Raw genomic sequence first — 19,662 nt, 5'->3', positions numbered from 1 at the left:
ATCAATTCTTGTATCTTTTTGTTTGTTTGTCTGTTTGCTATTTACCTCCAAACTCTTTCCTTACCTTTTCATGACTTTTTCAATAAGAAACTATCCTGGAACATCATGGAACTTTTATGAAACTGAGGAATATCTCCACAACACAGGAACTCTTCAGAAAGAACTGCAAGACTGCATAATGTCGTCATTAATACTGTTTTTGTCCCATAGGATAAGTAGTTGCTGCCATAACAGCCATGACTTTTTTGGCATTCTCCTTCTTTTGACCAGGAGAAGATTTGCTTGTGCTTCTTCAGCTTCTGTCACCTTGTAGTGAAAAGGATAGTTTGGTGCTGTGTATAGCTAGCATAAAGGAATGGCACTGCGGCTGGAATATCTGCAGCCTCACCTATGGGTAAGAGGCTGATTCCCAGGCCCCAGAAAACTGGTTTTATAGCTGAGTTATGAATATGAATTTTTTAATATCCTTTTAAACATGGGGTGCTGGAAGAATCTCAGGTTCAGTGAAACTTGTTCTTTCATCAACCTGCATAGAATTATACAATTATGTTGACAAAAAAAAAAGTAATGGTTCTGTGTGAATTATTTCAGCAGTCCAGCCTCTGCTTGTCTGAACGTATCTTCCTGCTTTTTGGTCAGTTCAGCCTTTATATTGTATCATAGAATCACAGAATCATCTGAGTTGGAGACCTTTAGAGGTCATCCGGTCCAACTCCTCTGCAATGAACAGGGACACCTACAGCTTGATCACGGTGCTCAGAGCTCCATCCAGCCTGAACTTGAGCATCTTCAAGGATGTGGGTTCCACCACTTTAACAGAGGATATTTATAACCCTGCTTGTGTTCAGCCCATTGTTGCAGCTGAGTTTATTTGCTGAAAGTTTATTTGCTGAAAGGAAAAATCAAACTTTTGAAGGTTTTCCAGGTTCTCCAAGTTCTCCAGCCCTTTTCACAAGCATAGAGGAGCCTACTTGAATTTCTGAAACACTGAGTTGTGTCATTGCATTTTTATTTTTTGCTTGTAGCTCAGCACTTTCAGGTAGTCATCTGCCTTAAGACATTCTGAAGGAGACAACAGCTGTACTAGCTAAAAAAGATTAAATCAGGAGCAACACATGTAGTGGATCTGAAATCCCTTTTCTTGGAAAAGGCTTTTGAAACTCTGTGGAAACAGCAATGGCCACCATTAATTATTATTGTTTTGATGAGATACTAAAATAAGTGTTTTGGAATTTGCTAATCCCAAGGAGAAGGACTGAAAGGACCTGCTGAGTGCTTTCAGGTCATCCCTTAGATCAGACTGGTGTCTTCTCACACGGTTTGTGGTATCGTGGTACTTTGTAGAAAAACAGAGGTAACAAAACAGCTTTCTCTCTTCCTAAGGAGTAGGAAGATTGTGAAAGACATATGCTTCCATTTACGTAATCAGTTGCTTTTTTTTTTTTTTTTTTTTTTTTTTTTTTTTTTTTTTTTTCCAGATATCCTGTACTTTTTTGACAGTAAATGCTCCCAGGGCACCCAGTTGCATGTTTGCTAGGTCAGCAGAAAACTTGTATCTAGCTCTTTCAGTATGAAGGATGCTGACTGTGCTGTTGCTTGAAACAGCCTATTTTTTGCAGTTACATTCATACTTCTTAAAGCTGTTTCATAACTCAGTGTCTCTTTATTCATAAGTTGGCTTCCTTGCTTTCATTCCCACTTAGGTAATGTGCCTTTCACACATATCTGTGCTCACACTGAACATTTCTGTTACTTTTGGGAATTAGAATTTGTATATTGCTCTTCAGTCTCAGTTTATGGTGACCCTTGGACCAGGATCAAAAGCTCCTTGTATTGATGCTCTGTTCTGTGACAGCCATCGCAGGGGCGGGAGGCTGATCTGACACCCTTGCTCAGTGCTTAGCAGAAAGGGGAGCTGAAGCTTGCTCTTCAAACTGTAGTGAACTTGGAAAAACAAGAGACTTCAAGCCCAGCTCAGCAGTGTTTTGTTGCAGCCTGGCCAAACAGTGGTAAAGGCTTGCATTGTCTTTATGAATTGTGACTAGATTGCTGGTCATGAATATATGAAGGAAGGTTCCTAGTTCACCACATCCAGGAAAACAGGCAGTGTGATGTTTCCAAACTGTGAAATGACATGACTGATTGCGGCTATTTGCCTTAATAGTGGAAAATGTGCTTCTACCAGTAAGCTTTGAAGAGTGCGATACCAGTAAGCTTTGAAGAGTGCGATACTAGAATTGAATGTGGCTCCTTGGATCACCTCTTGTGAATCCTGTTTTACTCAGTGCTGCACAAGCAGCTGTCAAGAAGATGTCTTTGCCTAACTTAAGCTTTGATTAGTGAAATGCAAAGCGGGCCTTGTGCTAATAACACAAAAGGTTACAAAGAATGGTATGTATATACAAAGAATAGCAGAGCTGTGTGCTGTTGGCACTAACAACCATCATTGTTTCTCTAAGGCTTCAGAATAAACTGGAGCTGGAATTAGAGCCCCTGCTAATGAGAACTGGGGTTGCATAGGTGTGATTCCTGCTATTGTATCTGTGTTCCTTCAGAAGGGCCTCATACTGCTTCCCTGCATGATCCCTACTATTTCCTTCTCTCAAAAAAGTTTGTTTTGTTCCTTGCAATTTAACTAGAACATAAAGGTGACTGAGGATATTTCAAGAAAACATTCATAAACACTGAAAATATTTTCAAACAAGCTTTTCATCCAACATTCTTCTAACCCATATGTACACCTACACCTGAGTCACTCAACTTGATGGCACACATAACCCAGCAAGGAAGAGAAAGACACATCTAGGCTGCCTAGACACATTTCTAATGCATGAATCTGCAGACAGCTTTAGTGTGAAGTGTTGCAGAGTCAAATATGGTTCTTATGGGACTGAATTTGTTGTGTCATTTAGGATCCCCTTCTACTACTGTCATCTGGACCATGGTGTCAGTGTGCTGTGACAAGAGCACTGTTTCTCAATTAGAGAAAAATAAGCTTTCGCTGGCAACTGTGGAGAGTTTCTTGTGCCTGTAAAGTCTCAAGGGAGACATGCAGGAACAACATGGATGATATATGGTGGTATATATAGCAGGAGTGTTAAATGGACTCAGAAACTTCCCCCTTTCCACCCTTGGCACTGCATGCTATGTGAGACATTTGCTCCTCTTCTCCTGATGCAGTTGCCAGTGTTGTTTATTTAGTGGTTACAGCTGCCCTCACACATCTACACTTCTACAGCCACAAGCTCACAGAAACTGAAAACCTTGCATGGTCCATAACTTTGTAATAATCTTTCTCAGTGGCTAGCACTAATAATTCTTGTAGTCCTCATATGAAAGCACAGGTTATGCCATCTCTTCACTAGACAGTGACAGATCCTTATCCAGTATTTAACTCGTGACTGTGGTCACAAAACAAATTGTTAGGCACCTCCATGGAGACCCAGCATTCTGCAAAGCATCTAGGGCATACTTGTTTTCCCTTCCACTTTACATTCTCTTCTGTTTATCATCACTTGTTGAACATGATGACGTATTCTGCAGTTTAATGAGCTGAGTCATTCCACTTAACTTACTTTTTAAGTCCTTTTCCGTTTTTACATATCTACGTGCAAAGCATTTTGGAATGCTCTGTAGGAGACATAGTGAATGAAGAGAAGTGGCATTGTGTTTTGCCAAAGGTTTTGTTTAGCAGCAGTACGTATTTTTGCATGTCAGCATGAGTATATGTGATTGTGCAGCTCAGCAGAGCCATGACTTGGCAAGGCAGCCTGCCAGCAGAAAGACAGTCACTGCTTACTTCCCCTCCCTATGGCTCTGGCCAAAACAAATACTCTTTATACTAAGGTTTAGGATGCTTCCAGCAAAACTGTCAAGAAGGAAAAGTCATTACAGTATTCTCCAGGGTTTTGATTTTGTGGTTATTTCTTCCTCCTTGTCTTTAATACTGGCTTTATATCCTTGCATTAGTGTAAAATACCTTTAGTCTTCCTAAGTATCACTTTGTGACATATCAGTCCTGTTCTCAAAATGGGTCTGGTTTTATTATGGCTATTAAGTAGACTGACTTAAATTTCTGGCAAGGAAAATAAAACAACAACAACAACAACAAAACACCATAGAGATTTTCAGTTAATCTCAAGTGAAGTGTGAGTAGTTTTCTCCCCTTTAATTTCTCTAGATGTGTGTATAAGCAAAAAGAAACTGTGGGCCAGTGTTGGAGAGTGGACACCGGTTTCTGTTCTTGCATCTGCTGCAGAACTGCAGTGCATTATGAGATAAATCAGAACTCAGTCACATTACCTGAGTAACTCTCTGTTTAAATGTATTTTCTACAAGGTTATCATGCAGTGCCCAGAGTGTTCCTCTTTTTTTGAGGTTGTTGTAACTGTATTATACATACATGTGTATATGTATATTCATATACGTACGCATGTAGATTGCTTCAAATACAATGCCTCCTATTAATTTACATAGAAACTCTGACAGATACAAAGAACACGATAACACTATCTGATAGAGCAAATTATCCGCTACAAAAACTTTGTTTTTCAACAGTCACCACCATCTGTGCTTTTTTGCTAGCAATGAACAAGAGCCTGCATGCCATGCCTGTAAAAACTGGCACCAGTGGAGGTGACCCACTGTTGCTGTTGTCATTGCTGAAATGCACCACCTCATTGTGCTCACATCCTCTGTTTGGTCTCCATAAACCTTCAGGAAGCATTGATGAATGTCACTGGGTGTCATTTTTCCGCAAGGAGGAATTCAATCACACAACTTTGCTTCATACACACTTCCATATCAGATGCTATTTTGTCAGACAGTTCCTCTGCTGCCATCTTGTCACACAGAAACAAAATGTAATGAAATATTAGTGGGAAGGTTCAACCTCTACTGCCAACATCCACCTCTGACATTGTAGGGTAACATAACACAGTACAAGGTATTACTTTCAGAGTCACCCTTGTATATTATTCCTACTCTAACATAATATGCATACTTTTTATAAGGAGGAATAGTATGATCTAATTTAAAAACCCTCCTCAAACCAAAGGGAAAAAAGCTGTCTGTCATAGCAAAAAATATTGTGCTGAAGCTTGTCCTGAAAACTGTGTGGTAATGTGTATGCACACTCTTGCTTCTCCTGAAAACTCAGAGGGAGACAGTCCACTGAAAGCAATTGCCATGGCTCTCTTGGCTGAAGGAAAGGCTATCAGAGTTAGCCCTAAATGAAGAGCTTCACCCAAAGGCTAAGGCTATCCACAAAAGCCCTAGCTCTGGTTCTTCTCCATCTGTAATACTAAATTCATGAATACCCCAGTATCTCTTATCTGAGGTCACCCCATGCTAGCTGTATGGAACAATTTCCAGTCATTTCCTCATCTTGCAGTAAAATCACAGAATAACAGAATTGTAGTGAATGGAAGGGACCTCTGAAAATGAGTTTGCCCAATCTCCGTGCTAAAGCAGGCTCCCTAGAGTAGGTTACACAGGACAGTGTCCAGGCCAATTTTGTATATCTGAAGGAGACTCCACAACCTCTCTGGGCAACCTGTTCCAGTCACTCACAAAGTAAATTTCTTCTTTATGTTCACATGGAACTTCCTTTGTTCCAGTTTGTGCCCATTGCCCCTTTTTCTGTCGCTGAAAAGAGCATGGCCCCATCCATCTGACTCCCATCTTTTCAATATTTGTAAACATCGATAAAATCCCTACTTGGTCTTCTCTTCTCTAGGCTGAAGAGTACCAAGTCTCTACCGGAGATGCTTCAGGTCCCTAATAATTTTTGTTGCCCTCTACTGGGTGACTCTCTGCAGCACTTCCCTGTCTTGACATGAGAAGCCCGTAACTGAACACAGTACTTCAGATTTGGCCTCACCAGGGCAGCAATGAAAGGGAGGATCACCTCCCTCAACTTGTTGGCCATGATTTTTTTAAGGTACCCTGGGACACCATTAGCCTTCTTGTCCACAAAAGCACATTGCTGACTCATGGTCAACCTGCTATCCACCAGGACAGTCAGGTCTTTCTCCACAGGGCTCCTTTTCAGCAGGTCAGCTTCTAACCTGCACCGATGCTTATTTCTCCCCACATGCAAGACTCTACACTTGCTCTTGCTGAACCTCATCACTTTCATCCCTGCCCAAGTCTCCAGGGTGTCCAGGTCTTCTTGAATGGTAGCACAGCCTTCAGGTGTGTCAGCTGCTCCTCCCAGCTGTGTATCATCAGCAAACGTGCTAGGGGTACATTCTACCCCATCGTCCAGATCATTGGTAAAGATGTTGAGTAAGACTGAACTCAATACCAGTTTCTGGGGAACACCATTAATTACAGGCCTCCAACACTGTACCACTGATCGCAAACCTCCGAGCTCTGCCAGGCAGCCAGTTCTCAGTCCACTTCACTGTCTGCTCTTCTATCCCACACCTAAAGTTATTCACAAAGATATTATGGGAGGCACTATCAGAAGCCTTGCTGAAATCAAGGTAGACAACACCCACTGCTCTCTCTCTCCTCATCTGCCCATCTGGTCATGATACCACAGAAGGCTACCAGTTTGGTCAAGAATGATTTTCCCTTGGAGAATCCATATTTTCCTGATAATATTTTTTTCTTCCACTTTGTATTAATTAAGGGGGTCTCTCCCATTATGGTTGTTACAGTGAGCCATCTAGAAATGCAAGATCAGCAGTTAATTAATTGCAATTTAATTGAAATGGGTCCATTTGAGGGGGGAATTAAATGGGCAATTGGAGGCTCTGCTACACTGCACTGCTAACTGGAGCAACCAAAGCAATCGTGTATTGTTTTTTAGTTGTTGTTGTTGTTTAAAAAGAAAAAAAGAAAAAACAACCAAAAAACTGCACTCATGCAATACAAAATGACACAAGAGAATAAATGTATCAAGTTGTTATGGCAACTGAACTATGTGGGTTGAAATTTATGTATCCAGAACTTCTATGTAAATAAAATAAGCATTATTCTTGCTAATTAAAATCATGCAAATATTATTTAATTTAAAATTATTTGTCATGTTCTCCCTTACAATTAATGACTTACTTTATGTTTTCTGCTTGCAAGATTTTGCATTTACTTCCAGCTGTGGTCTGCTTGAATTTTCAGTGCAAGGTTGTGATTTTGCTAATACGGTTTAAATGCAGAGGGACTCTACTGGAGCAAATGAATAAGATTTATGCAGATGGGCACAACTGGAATCAAACCATGTGCTTTAACATGTTATTCTTACTGCAGCTGACCTTACTGCTCAGGGGGCTTTTAGCAGGTGTCATCACTCCACACTTGAAGGGACATCCCTGCAGGAACAGCTCTATCCTTCCCCCCAGCTTGACACAGTGCACATGGAGCTCACACCAGAGCCCATTTTCTGCTTATAACATACCCTGTTCAGCTGTACATTTAGCTTCCAAGATGCTGTATGATAGCCAATTCTAAATGAGTACTCATTAATTATGTTCAGCCTTTTAATTTTTCCAGTCCTTTTCTTCAAGCCTTCGAGAGAATTCAGCAATAGCTTCTGTTTTATTTGAAAGAAATAGATCCCAAATTACTCTTCACGTTTCATATTCTTTATGTGCAGCAAAGCACAGAGCAATGGCTTAGATATAAGGCATGGGAAGAGTGAGACTCAGGATCTGAATGAATCCCATTGATCTGAAGATTCAGGGAAAATTTCTTTACTCAGAGAATGGTGAAGCCCTGGCACGGCTGCCCAGAGAGCTGTGGGTGCCCCATCCCTGGAGGTGCTCAAGGCCAGGTTGGATGGGCCCTGGGATGCCTGAGCTGGTGGGGAGCAACCAACACCTGGAAATGAGTTGGAACTGGATGGTATTTGAGGTCTCTTCTGACCCAAACCACTCTATTTTTCTATGGTTTTATGAATTTATGATTGCGTGAAGTTAGGGCCTGACCCTTCTGGAAAGACATCGGTAGCCCTGTAGCTGTTTCTGAGCTCTGACATTCTTTAAGTCTGTCATAAAATCTTCTGAAAGGTTGAATTTAATCTAGTTAAAGTGGAACTGTAAAACTACTAGAGTAAAATCAATATTACTGTGGGATTTATGCTTGCATCTGAATTCGGTAACTTTTTAATTAAAAATTTCAAACACTTGTCATGCAATTTGTATGGTAGAATTGGTGCCCAAGTGCATGTTTTTCTTTTTTCTTTTTCCATTCACATTTACTGGTCATACTGGGAGGACCGTGCAGAAGGGACTGCAGGGAAATTCTTACAGAACCTGTCCCATGAGACCCAGTAGCAGTCTGCAATGTCATCCTGAGATGGGATAGCTGTAAGGTCTGAGCTGTGGCAATGTGGTCTGGAGCAAAACTCAGCATCATCAAACTGTGAACCAGAAACCTTACCATGGAATCAGATCTTTGCAAAAAAGCATGGTTTTCATGCTTTTGCAAAGGTCTTCAGCAATGCTTGATTAGGCACCATCCTTCCTAAAGGGTTTTGTGGGTGAGAAGAGAGTTCTGCTATATTCTTTCTGGACTGAAATTTAGGCCTAGCAAGTGAAACTGCCTGGCTTCAGCAGGATTACATCCCTGATTTTAGTTGCCAGCATTTCCTGCTCTGGGATTGAGTTTTCAGTCATCTGTGATACAAGTAAAAGTTAATTCCTGCCAAAAGATTGCCAAATGACACTGCTTCCTATAACAAGGACTATAAGAGGCATAGAAATAGAACTAACATGTACAGAAGAAAGCAAGCAAATCTTATGGCATCTACGGACTTTTCCTTCTTAAGGCATTACAAAATTAGGAAAAGCTCTTCAGGTCCACAGTGAGACTTTGTTTCCCACAGACTGTTCAAGCAGGTGTTTTTTTTTTTTGAGGAGAAACAAGAGCCAAGAGTGAGAGGCTCACATATAGGAGAGCCATAGCTCTGCCTAGGTACAGCAGAAAGGTGCAGTCTTTAGTGGATGGTCACAGAAGGAGTTCCTCCTGTTATTGGCACATTGCAAAGGATGAACTTGACCTGCATTCTGTTTCAATTCACACATGACTAGAGTAGAGCACAAGTTGGCTACAAGCTGGCATGGTGGCAGGTTCCGTACTTTGCTGCTGTCAGTGTCCTGCTGTGCAGCTCAGTTCAGCTCAGGTTGCTTCCTACTCCAGTAAGCTGCTAAATGAATTAGTTTACATCGGTGTCCCGTAAAATCAATAACTCCAGCATATGTTACGGTGTATTTTAATTTCCCTCTGCAGCTTTTGAGATGTTCTAATGATTTGTTTTAAAATGCTTACTTTCATAAAAGTTAATTAAATAAAAGCAGTATCTCTCAGCACTCCATATTTCTGTGAGCATTCGATTATCAAGATGATAGATTTCTTGACAGATATTGGCATCCACAAGTTAACAGATCCCTGTTTTTTATGCTCTCTCTTAATATAAATCATTTGAAGCAAGCTGGGAATTTATCTATAAGCTCTTATGGAGCTGAAGCAGCCAGAATCAGTCTCAGACCAGCTTCTGATGTGAAGTTCTCTCTCTAAATGTACACAGGAGAGCATTCGCTAAACTGGTGGTTGTAGAAGCTTTGTTGAGTTCTTGAACCCTAAGGCAGCTGCAGTTATCATCACAGAATCATCGAATGGCTTTGGTTGGAAGGGAACTCAAGGATCATCAAGTTCCAACCCCCCCTGCCATAGGCAGGGCCACCAACCTCCACATTTAATACTAGACCAGGATGCCAAGGGCCCCATCTAGCCTGGCCTTGAACACCTCCAGGGACGGAGCATCTACAACCTGTCTGGGCAAATGTATTTAAATATATATGTAATATCTGGGCCCCATATATTTGGGCTTCTGGGCTGTGACTCCCATCAGACCTTCAGTCACTTTGCAAAACTGATCAGCCTTTCTAGCCGTATGTTAGTACATGTGTACTAGGGAAAAAACAAACAAACAAACAAACAAACACAAAACAACAACAACAAAAACATATAGGCATGTATTTAAGCAAGTTCAAAGCTGTCACAGCAACATCCGAGATCATGGAACAACAAAATGTTTACATGTGTGTTTCTCATTTTTTTCTTAATCAAACAAGCATTTAATAATCAAAAGAGCATTTCCAAAACTGCACCTTGTTTCTAGGCATAAATGTGTGGAAGGTTATATATTGATATATCAAGTATTAAAGCTTGATCCATATAATAGACTGGAGTATTCCTCCTCACTTTCAGACCTTATCTGTTATAGGAAGGCTCCTGTAGGTAGCCTTGGAAGCCTCATAAACTGTAAGTGCCTGCAAGGACAGATGCTCCTTCTGGCTGACTGCTGGCTCAGACATGAACTAGAGTAGGCTGCCTGCTGAAAGTGGAACCAGTGACAAGTCTTTCCTAATACATAACTGAACTCCAGCAAAAAAAAAAAAAAAAAAAAAAAAAGCAAATCAGCAATGTTCTGTTGTCTGTTGACAATTGTACAAGTCTTGATAAGCTACAGGAAGGATGTCATATAAACATAGAGAAGCTTAGCTGAGCACTGTTAAAATTAGATAGAATTTAAAAGGTAGCTAATGTGATTTATTAATAAACATTTAAATAATGCTGTAAGTTTGCACAATGAGAAAGACATTGCCCTGAAGAGATTTCAGTCTAAATAGTCCATGTTAATTACAATCTAAATAGATTAGCATTAATTATAAACAAAACTGTAAGATTGCTTTTGGTGTGATCTGCAATTTTCATCATTACCATCCATGTGAGCTAAGTTACCAGATCAAGTTTTAATCTCCTTTTGCAACATTTATTTGTAAAATCTCCTTTTCTGACAGACTTGGAGACAATAATAGTTTCTTTTGTGATATTTTCCAAATACCATCCTCCTAGATAGGTGTTTCTGATAAAAAAAGTATAGACTTTTGCCAGTAGTTTTAACTCAAGCTTGAAGTCATCATTTCCAGAACCTCCTTGGTTCGAGCACAGGGCATTTGCTGCACTGTGTTTGCACTGTGTCACCCCAGGGCAGGCAGTTTTGCTTCTTTTGGTGATCTCCATGGTTCAGCAATAATGAGGTGTTGCTAAAATTCTTGTTCTGCATGAGCAGGCAACTTTCGTATATACTGAGTTCAAATACATTTAGAGAACATTATGCTTGTCGGTTAGCCCTAAAGGGTAGAGCAGATGTATGTCAAGAATAAGGTACTCAAATCCAAGAGCACTAGTTTTTAATAAAACTTTTACAAGACACAGCAAGGTTCTTTTTTGCCTCTTGTGTTATACAGTCTTGTTTATATCAAAGCACAAAGCAAAATGGCTATTGGTATTTGTATGGATTGCTATGGATTGTGTACTTTGTTCAAGACTGTGAACCATATATTATTTTGCTAATGTGTATTGAACCTTAAAATGTTGGAACAGAGAGATGTTCCAGATTTATTACTCTTACTCTTACTGGAGCTATTTGTATCCTAATGTCCTTGGTTTACTGTTCTTCAGAATTAATCCACGATTCCAAGGAAAACAATTGAAACATTTCATAGCCCTTCATGACATTGTTTAATGTTCTTTCAAAATACTGCTTTCAGCTAATGATGATAAATTTGAGGGGGAAAAAAGTAAAATATAAACAAACTGAAGTTGTTCCTTATCCAGTTTTGCAGCTGCACCCATTTGGTAAATACTATTATACAGACTACAGTTTCTGCTGGAAATTTTCAAGAAGTTGAGAAGTTGCAGAAGGTTAGCTCCTTCAAGGATCAGAGTCTGATGATTAGAGGAAATAGACAACACGTTGATTTGCATAGCTTATATTGTTAACACTTAGGTCAGATATTCAAAGAAGGCAAAGATAAAATGAAAAATTGTTATGCCTCCTTCTCTTCCCCTTGTAAAACCAATTCTCCCATTCTGAAGGAAACATGCAAGTAGTTGTTTTTTTTGTAGGCTCTGAGGCAAGCTGTGTTCAGGTCTTTGCTTTCTTGTATAACTTTGGCTAGGTTTCCAAGCTTTCCTCTCCAGATTGCAAATGTAAAATACACAACACTCCTGTGAGAAGAAACAAAGAGTACATGCTTCTCCATGCACTGCAGACATGTTAGAGAGCCTAAAAATTGAGAGAAGACATGTGTGGAGTGCTGTGCGCTCAGTCCTATGTAGCTGCTGGATCTGATCCAATACAACATTTAAACACATTCTCGACCGGAGCACAAGCCTAATGCTATTGGTTGCACTGAAGTTAAAAGCACGTGTCTAAGTAGGTTGCTGGGTTGGGGCCAGCGTTTTGTCTTTTGCTGGATGGAGCCCTAAATAAAAAATGTAGTATCAGAGGAGAAAGCATTTGTACATGTGGATGTGATTTGGCTGTTTCTGTGGCACAGGCTCGTTGTTTTCAAAATTGCTCTGGCAATGGCTAGTCTATTTAAAAGGCTAACAATTTCTTGACTGTTGTGTTAAAATTGACTGCATTCCTGGTGAACAGGCTAAAAAAAGATGGGCTGAAATCACTGAGAGTGTCTGTGATGCTCAGCGCTGATAGATTCAAGAGACTGTACTCTGTTTGAATTCACTCTGCTTTACTGTTCGTGCTCTTGCAAAGTGCCCAGAAATTTTCTGAAATCCAAGACAGTGGCAGTCATCTTGTTTCAATCAGCAGCTAACACTTCAAGCACACTTTTGCAGGGAAAAACGTTGTAAACAGAGATGTCATTTGTAATATTTATTGCCTGAATGCAACATCTACAATAATGCATTTTAGATTTCCAGCAGGAACATTAAATAAATAAATAAATAAATACAGCCCTTTTACTATGCCTTCTGTAAAATATATAATTGGGAAAAATACTGTGCAGTGGTGTTTTTGATGACTGTTTGTAAATGATATAAAATTTCAATTTCTGTAAACAAAGGAAAGTTAAAAAGAAAAGCATTCTAATCTTTAAAGATTTGCAAATACGCATGCTGTGCACCGGTGTGAAACCCTTTCCAAAATGTCATGAATTAGAAATGAGAAAACAAAGCAGGTAATGCAGTTGGTACTGTAATGAGATCTGCTCCTGCAGCTCCTCCAGATGAGAACCCCATTACCATCTGCAGGCCTTTTTGGCAGGGCACCGATTTCTGTTCTTATCTTTATGTTCTGATGCTGAGAGCTGCAGAGCACCCTGAATGCCTTCTGAACTCAACTAGAGATTATGATAAGCATCAGCTTGTAGATTTAGACTATTAAGACATTCACACACTTCCATGAGTGTGGCTGAGATAAAAACCAGAAATTTTGCATGACAAAACATTGAGTTGAAAATCTCATGTATCAACCACCTGAGGTTTAGCTCAATTCAGGCTACCCTTCTGTACATTCACTCTAATCTTTACATTTAGGTTTAACAGAATTAAATTGCATATATCAGCTACTTGATTTGGCATTTTTCCCCCCCTTTAGGCTACAGCTTCCAATGGGTCAGAAGGATCTGGGCAATCTCACAAGAAGGAGGACCAGACTTTTGGAACTTATGCGGTAGATGTGAAGACAAAGGTATGGCCCAGTATTTCATGATGGAGAATGAAATCTTTATTTGGTTGAATTTTGCTGAAGGTGAAATCTATAGAATATATTGAATCTGAGCTCTCGCTATATATATATATGCGCTGGTTGTTGGCAGCATGTTTGTTAGTGCATTTGAATGAGGCTTATGGCTGCAATTTATTCTTGTTACTGGCCCTGTGTATTTCATGCTGTTCAAGGCAGGATTTATTTTTTATTCTCTGTGTAGAAACATTAATATTGGTGGAGGTTCTGTTGGGTTGCTTATCCTAATGTGCTTTAATTTCAGTGTATTTTTGAATACAAGGTGTTTCACACTTAGTACATTTTATCCAAGGCATTTTCTGTCTCTCGGTACATTTCATAGTTACTTTGTGGCTTGGAGCCAGTGTGGCAGAATATGTCAGTAAAGTGATTTTTATATGGGCAGTCTAATGATACTGACCTCAAGACTACATGGGTAATGTGTGAAGCAATATGACTTCATGACTGTGGTGAGGGAAAAGGAAGCAGTTGTGCCGCTTGCCATGCCAAATTCATAAGTGTTTCATTACAATAACTCAATTATTTTCATAGGTTCACAATTTGGCTGGAACAGTTCTCTTGGGCACAGATATTATTATGCAGAGCTTCAGCCTTAAGGTCATTCTGTATTTTTTTTTTTTCTTTTCTTTTGGAAGTGAAAGAAAATTAAGTTTTCTTTTAAAGTTATCAAACTGGAAACATGACATAAAGAAAACAGACATTAACTGAGTTGGCGTGCTTATGTGATACCTCGTAGACTTCAATGAAAGTTGTTTATAACAGTGGAAAATTGCAGGTTATTACCTTGTCTAGGACTTTTCCATGGGTTTTGATGTTATTCCTTCATCAATTTCTCTGTTCTTTAATTTTTCAAGTTCTAAAGCACTTATTGTCTGACATAATGTTTTGATATTCTTGTGTTGTTGTGTTCCTTCATGATCAGAAAACTTTTGTACTGTATAAGCCTATTGTACTAATTTGAAGTGAGATTGATTGTGAGATCAGCAGATCTGGATCTTTTGGTAGAAACCCAATTAGCAACCTGATTTTATACAGCTTTGAATCTTCTCAGTCCCCTCTGTAAGGAACAGTAGATGAGGGCTCTCACCAGTTCATAAATGGAACTGATACATTCTCTTCACTGTCTAAAGCTGAAGCAGATGGCACAAAAGACAATTAATAAATGGAAAATCCAAAGATCAAATGTGCATTGCATGAACTTGTATACCCATTAATTTTTGCCACTGTATTTATGGAGATAGTATGTTTCCAAAGCAAGGAATTATCAGAGGTTTGGTATATGTACTAAATACAGTGTTTCAATGAGAATGTTGTAGAAAAAGTGAGATGCCCTGGATCTCAGCTCAGTTTCACATCATTTCCAGTACAAATGCCCAACTGAACAAACACTGTTTTCTGCTTAGAGTCGAAGTATTGTGACTTGCTAGACTCAGAGGTTCTCTGTTAGCAATCCTGTACACTGCATTTTCATGCTGTTTGTATCTCTCCGGCACAATGTGTACCTGAGAGTAAACTTTAAAAGCAAACAAGTCAATTCCCAAGAACTATGAAATTCAGAGCTGTGAGTGGTATTTACTTCCATCCTCAGTACCACTGGATAGCAGATAGAAGGTGTTTTATTTCCATTTCCTGGAATTTGCCATTTTTGTTTCATTTCATTTGAAAGAATCTTCTATTATTATTATTATTATTTCCTGATTTCTTTTTCAAGTGACTGGTTGAGTGTCAGTAGCATGCTGCTATGACAGTGACACATAGCTATTTAGGACTGGCTACATGTTTAAACATATGCATCAGCACTTTTCGGCTTCTGATGATCAATTGGGTGATAGATTTACTTCCTTCAGGCAGTGTGCTCAAGAATTATAATGAACTCGTCATTCACTGTAGATCTTGAGAGCTGAGAAGCACTTTGGGACAGGTTGCCCTTGAGTACCGTGTCTTTCTATTGCAGAGCAGTCCAGCCTACATAAAGCCAAGGCAGCATTTGTAACTGAACTGCTTCTGTTTCATTCTGAATAAGGGATTTGTGGGAGGCAAGAGAAAGCAGTTATGGCTTTGTATGAAAAATAATAGACATATAAAACACTACACAGAAATTTTAAATTGAGAAAAGCTTTCAAAAGGCTAGTTTATCCCAGGCTTTTCATAGCTCGGGGACCTTTCCCCATCCTCCTCTTCATACACTGTGATTGTGAATGTGCTTTTCCTACTCTGTTCCCAGCTCTTATTTATTTATTTTTTTTTTATATACTCATATAAGCTAGCTGGCGAGCTTGTTGGCTGTATGATCTCCATAGTGGAGTACTGTTGAGATCAGGCTGGATAAAAGCCTGAATAACTTGAGCCAACTGCACTACTCAATCCATTTGGAGAAGGAGATTGGAATGAAGATCTACTGAGGGCCTTTCCATCTCTACTTCTCCTGGAATACTGGAATTATATTGACTCTTGGGGAAGAAGGGAGACAATCCTACAGTCCCATTGAGGGCAAAGGCTTGGGGCAGGAGGAAAGGTAATGCCCTCCACAGCTGGGGAATGAAAACAAACTTTCTATGCATCGGCTGAGCCTGGGGCACTGTGACCATGTGGACACAGGGTGCTTGGATTGAAGGAATGGAGCTAGCTGTTCAGCTTCCACTTCCGTCCACTCCTATTTTACCATCTATGGGGATCAGAGCAGTGAGGTTTGAGGTTCTATGGAAAATAAAATTGTTTTTTTTTCTGTTCAGAAAGCTACCAGCAATAGAAACTGGTCAGGGCTTCAACATCGATTGTGCTAAATAGCAATGAAATTTGCTGCGCACAGGAGAAGGGAAAGCTGTAAGGAAAGTCTGCCTGAGACTCTCAAGGGCCTGAGGCCAATTGCGGAGCTGCTGCTGTTAGGGCTGCCGCAGTCAGGAGGGGCAGAATTGCTAATTTGTTGATCTTTAAATTAACACTAGCACTCACGGGTTTCTGGTTCAGCCTGGGAACTGCATTAAAATTCTCAGCAACTGAGGTATACAGAACTTCACGCCTTCTAAAATTTGTATTAGCTTTTCATGGCTGGAGCAGGATTTATTCTGACATTTCATTTGTAGTATAGCTCCTGACTACAAATCCAGGATCTTCTAGATTAGTTTTACATTTTTTTTTACCCTAATAGCGTCTGTCTCATGGGTTTTTCCTTTCTAGCATATAATTACTCATAACTTTTATCCCAGCGGTGACCTACTAACAAACCAGTTGTGATGTGTAGCAACCTCACTGGAGCTGGTCTCATGTGGTGTAGATGAGCTCTGACCACAGAGAAATAACTTCATAACTGCATTGATTGCCCTCTTGCAAGAGAAGTAATTGTGAAAGTATTTAATATACCTGTAGCTTGTTTGGGTGCAATATAGGGCCTGAAAACCAGAAAGAACATAATCTCATGTGGAAGAGAGCCAACCTGAAACCAACAACACTTACTCTGTAGTACACAACTTAGGACACATTAAAATGTAAATAAATCTTTCTCCACATTTGTGAGAGGATGTGTGTTGTTTTCTATTCTCTGTGTAGGTGCAGAGAGCTCTAAATAGTCACTGGGTAGATTCTGCAAAATGCTGTCATTACTAGTGCTGTGTGAACAGCCTGGAAGATGTCTCCTTTCTTAGGGGCTGCACCAAAGCTTCAAGACCCATTTTTCCCCCCCCTTATTATCCATTGCTTGAATTAGAGATGACATTGAAGGCAACACTGCATTTCTTTCTTTCTTTTTTTTTTTTTTTTCTTTAAATAATCTGTACAGTTTTTTGCACAGTAATAGTTGGGTTTGAAATAATTTCAGGCGTTTTAAAGGATTGTGTCGTGAAAGATAAAAAAAAAACACAACATGGAATACTTCCCATATTCCTATTGATTTTAGGTTTTACTGAAGCTTGCTTTTACAATTTATTAATTTCAGCTGAATGTTACAGTCTCTGCTCCTAAATGTAACCACCTAGTTAAGCCCTGTGCTTTGGTTGTCTAAGTGTAAGTACCCGAATACAGGTTTTTAATGACAGAAAGGAGCATTAAATTGCTCAGTCTAAATTACTGCATTGTACAGACCATAACATTTCACCCATTGTTTTTTCTTTTCTTTTTTCTTTTTCTTTTTTTTTTTTTTTCTTTTTTTGAATGACTTAAAAATAGACACCTTAGTAAAACTAAAAGAGAAGGAGATGGTCACCTGTGCAAACAGCTCTTGGATGGTGGTCTGCTGAACCACCTCTATCACAGTGGGAAATAGATACTGTTCTTCCTGAATTATGGCTTCCCAAGAGTCAGAGCTCATCTGAGGATACGTCTGTCTAAATCAACTACAGAAGCAACTACAAACCACCTCTTTTCACTCCATATGGTTGCTTCTGAAATTTGTTTGGTTTTTGGGTCAAGTCTTTCTATAGTAGATTTCAGTTGTGATCGTATGGACAGATAGCAAGAAGGCTGGAAGAACAGAGGGAAAAACAGAGCTAAGCAGCAAGATGACCTGCAGAAATTAGAGCAGAAGGAGATATTGCTAATGAAGGGGAAAGCTGTGCCAAGATTTGAAAATCTTATATTTGAGGAGATAAAATGAATGGTAAAAGTATCTAGCTGGAGACAGCAATATTTCAGGGACTCCGCAGTTTAGTGTTGTGCTAAGCTTGGACAGTGCACAGGCAAATACTGTGCTGCAGGATGATTATTGGTGCATTGTATGGAAGGAGGTGACACTGCAGGATTTACATCCAAAAACTGGAGGAGTGCAAGAGAAAACTTTTGGGTACCTTTATGGAGCCTGGATTTCCAAAACTCAAATGCAGGCAACCTTGATTGAATATCCTCAAAGTTTTCAGACCCTCTCTTTTTCATATTGACTGTAAATAGAACCATGAATTCTTTGGAGCCAATTCACAGAAGTTTCTTGTGAGTAGAAGCATTTACAGATCATGTCCTCAGAGACCCATTTCAAAATATATCCCCCCATATGCCAATTTTTAGTATGACATGATATTTTACAGTCATTAGGTCATTATATGTATAGGAATATTTCACACCTTACTAAATCAGCTTGAATCTATGAAGTGGAATAGAAAAAATATTTTACATGCTTGACATCAAAGTGTTAAAAACATCTCTTGAATTTATCTTTGATTGAATTCTCTTTCACTCTGTCATGCCAAGAACACAAGGAGTTCTTTGGTTAGATCAACTTATTAGGTTAATTTGTTTTTAGGTAGGTGGTTAATTGATTTTGACTTCAAGGACATTTGAAAAGTTCCCTGATTCACATAATCTATAGTTTAATAAGCTTGTCTAATACTTGGCTACTGGACTCAACCACAGTAGGGAGAAAATATGCAGGCTCAAGTGCAAGCTGTAAACACAAATCAAGTTTGTTTTGCATGCATGCGGTTGCCCAGAGTGAGCTAAAGTTTTAGGCAAATTCAGAGGTGCTCTGGAGACTTTTCTTTTTAAGATGTTGTGTCCCCCAAGACTATACTAGCTGGGGGAGGGCTGGTTGCTCTCTGACCACATATCTGATTCATTATGGCTGTTGTAACTTTGGTAGCAGTGACCTCATTTTGGCAAAGCGATGTGTGCCATTTACTGAACCTCTTGCTGCTTTAGCAATCAGGGGACTATTAGGGTTATAACCCAGGTAATTTATGGAAGAGAGATGACTCTTAAATATCCTTTTATTTTCTTGGAAAGTCTTGTTTTATTGAAAACATATTTTAGCTCTGAGTGCGAATGAGAGATCCTCAGCAAAGCACCCAGGGGGACTGTGCTGTCCAGTGTGTTGAAAAGGTGAATTGTAATGTATGGGTGTCTAGACGTTTCCTCTTGTTGCTGTCAACAGTCCAGTTGGCTGTATTTTTTTTTTTTTTTCCAGTGAATAGGAGCATTGATTTTCCTCTCTCTTTGGCCAGAGCTTTCATTTTACATATCTTTCCCCTTCTGTGTCTCTTTCTCTCTCCCTCCTTCTTTCTTTTCTCTCCCTCTTCCTCTGTCTGTAAGAGAGGGAAGACTTTAAGAGCTGACAGCAAGCTTTCTAACTCAGAATGATTCATGTAAGACACCTGAAAGGCAAGCTCTGCAGCAACATC

At 39.6% G+C, this 19,662-nt stretch overlaps 1 protein-coding gene across 11 annotated transcripts in view; it reads left to right on the top strand.

Annotated features, from left to right (window-relative positions):
* DLG2 (discs large MAGUK scaffold protein 2) overlaps positions 1-19,662 on the top strand; it is a 981,657-nt gene that overhangs the window by 129,960 nt on the left and 832,035 nt on the right. For all 11 annotated transcript variants that reach the window (XM_072326879.1, XM_072326883.1, XM_072326882.1 and 8 more), the window contains exon 5: positions 13,415-13,507. In XM_072326879.1, coding sequence (XP_072182980.1) covers positions 13,415-13,507 — 93 coding nt within the window. The remainder of the gene's footprint in view (positions 1-13,414; positions 13,508-19,662) is intronic.

The sequence above is a fragment of the Excalfactoria chinensis genome, chromosome 1, assembly GCF_039878825.1.
Source record: "Excalfactoria chinensis isolate bCotChi1 chromosome 1, bCotChi1.hap2, whole genome shotgun sequence".
Lineage (NCBI taxonomy): Eukaryota > Metazoa > Chordata > Aves > Galliformes > Phasianidae > Excalfactoria > Excalfactoria chinensis.
Note: the sequence above shows the minus strand (reverse complement) of the source record. Positions and strands in the feature narration are given on the sequence as shown.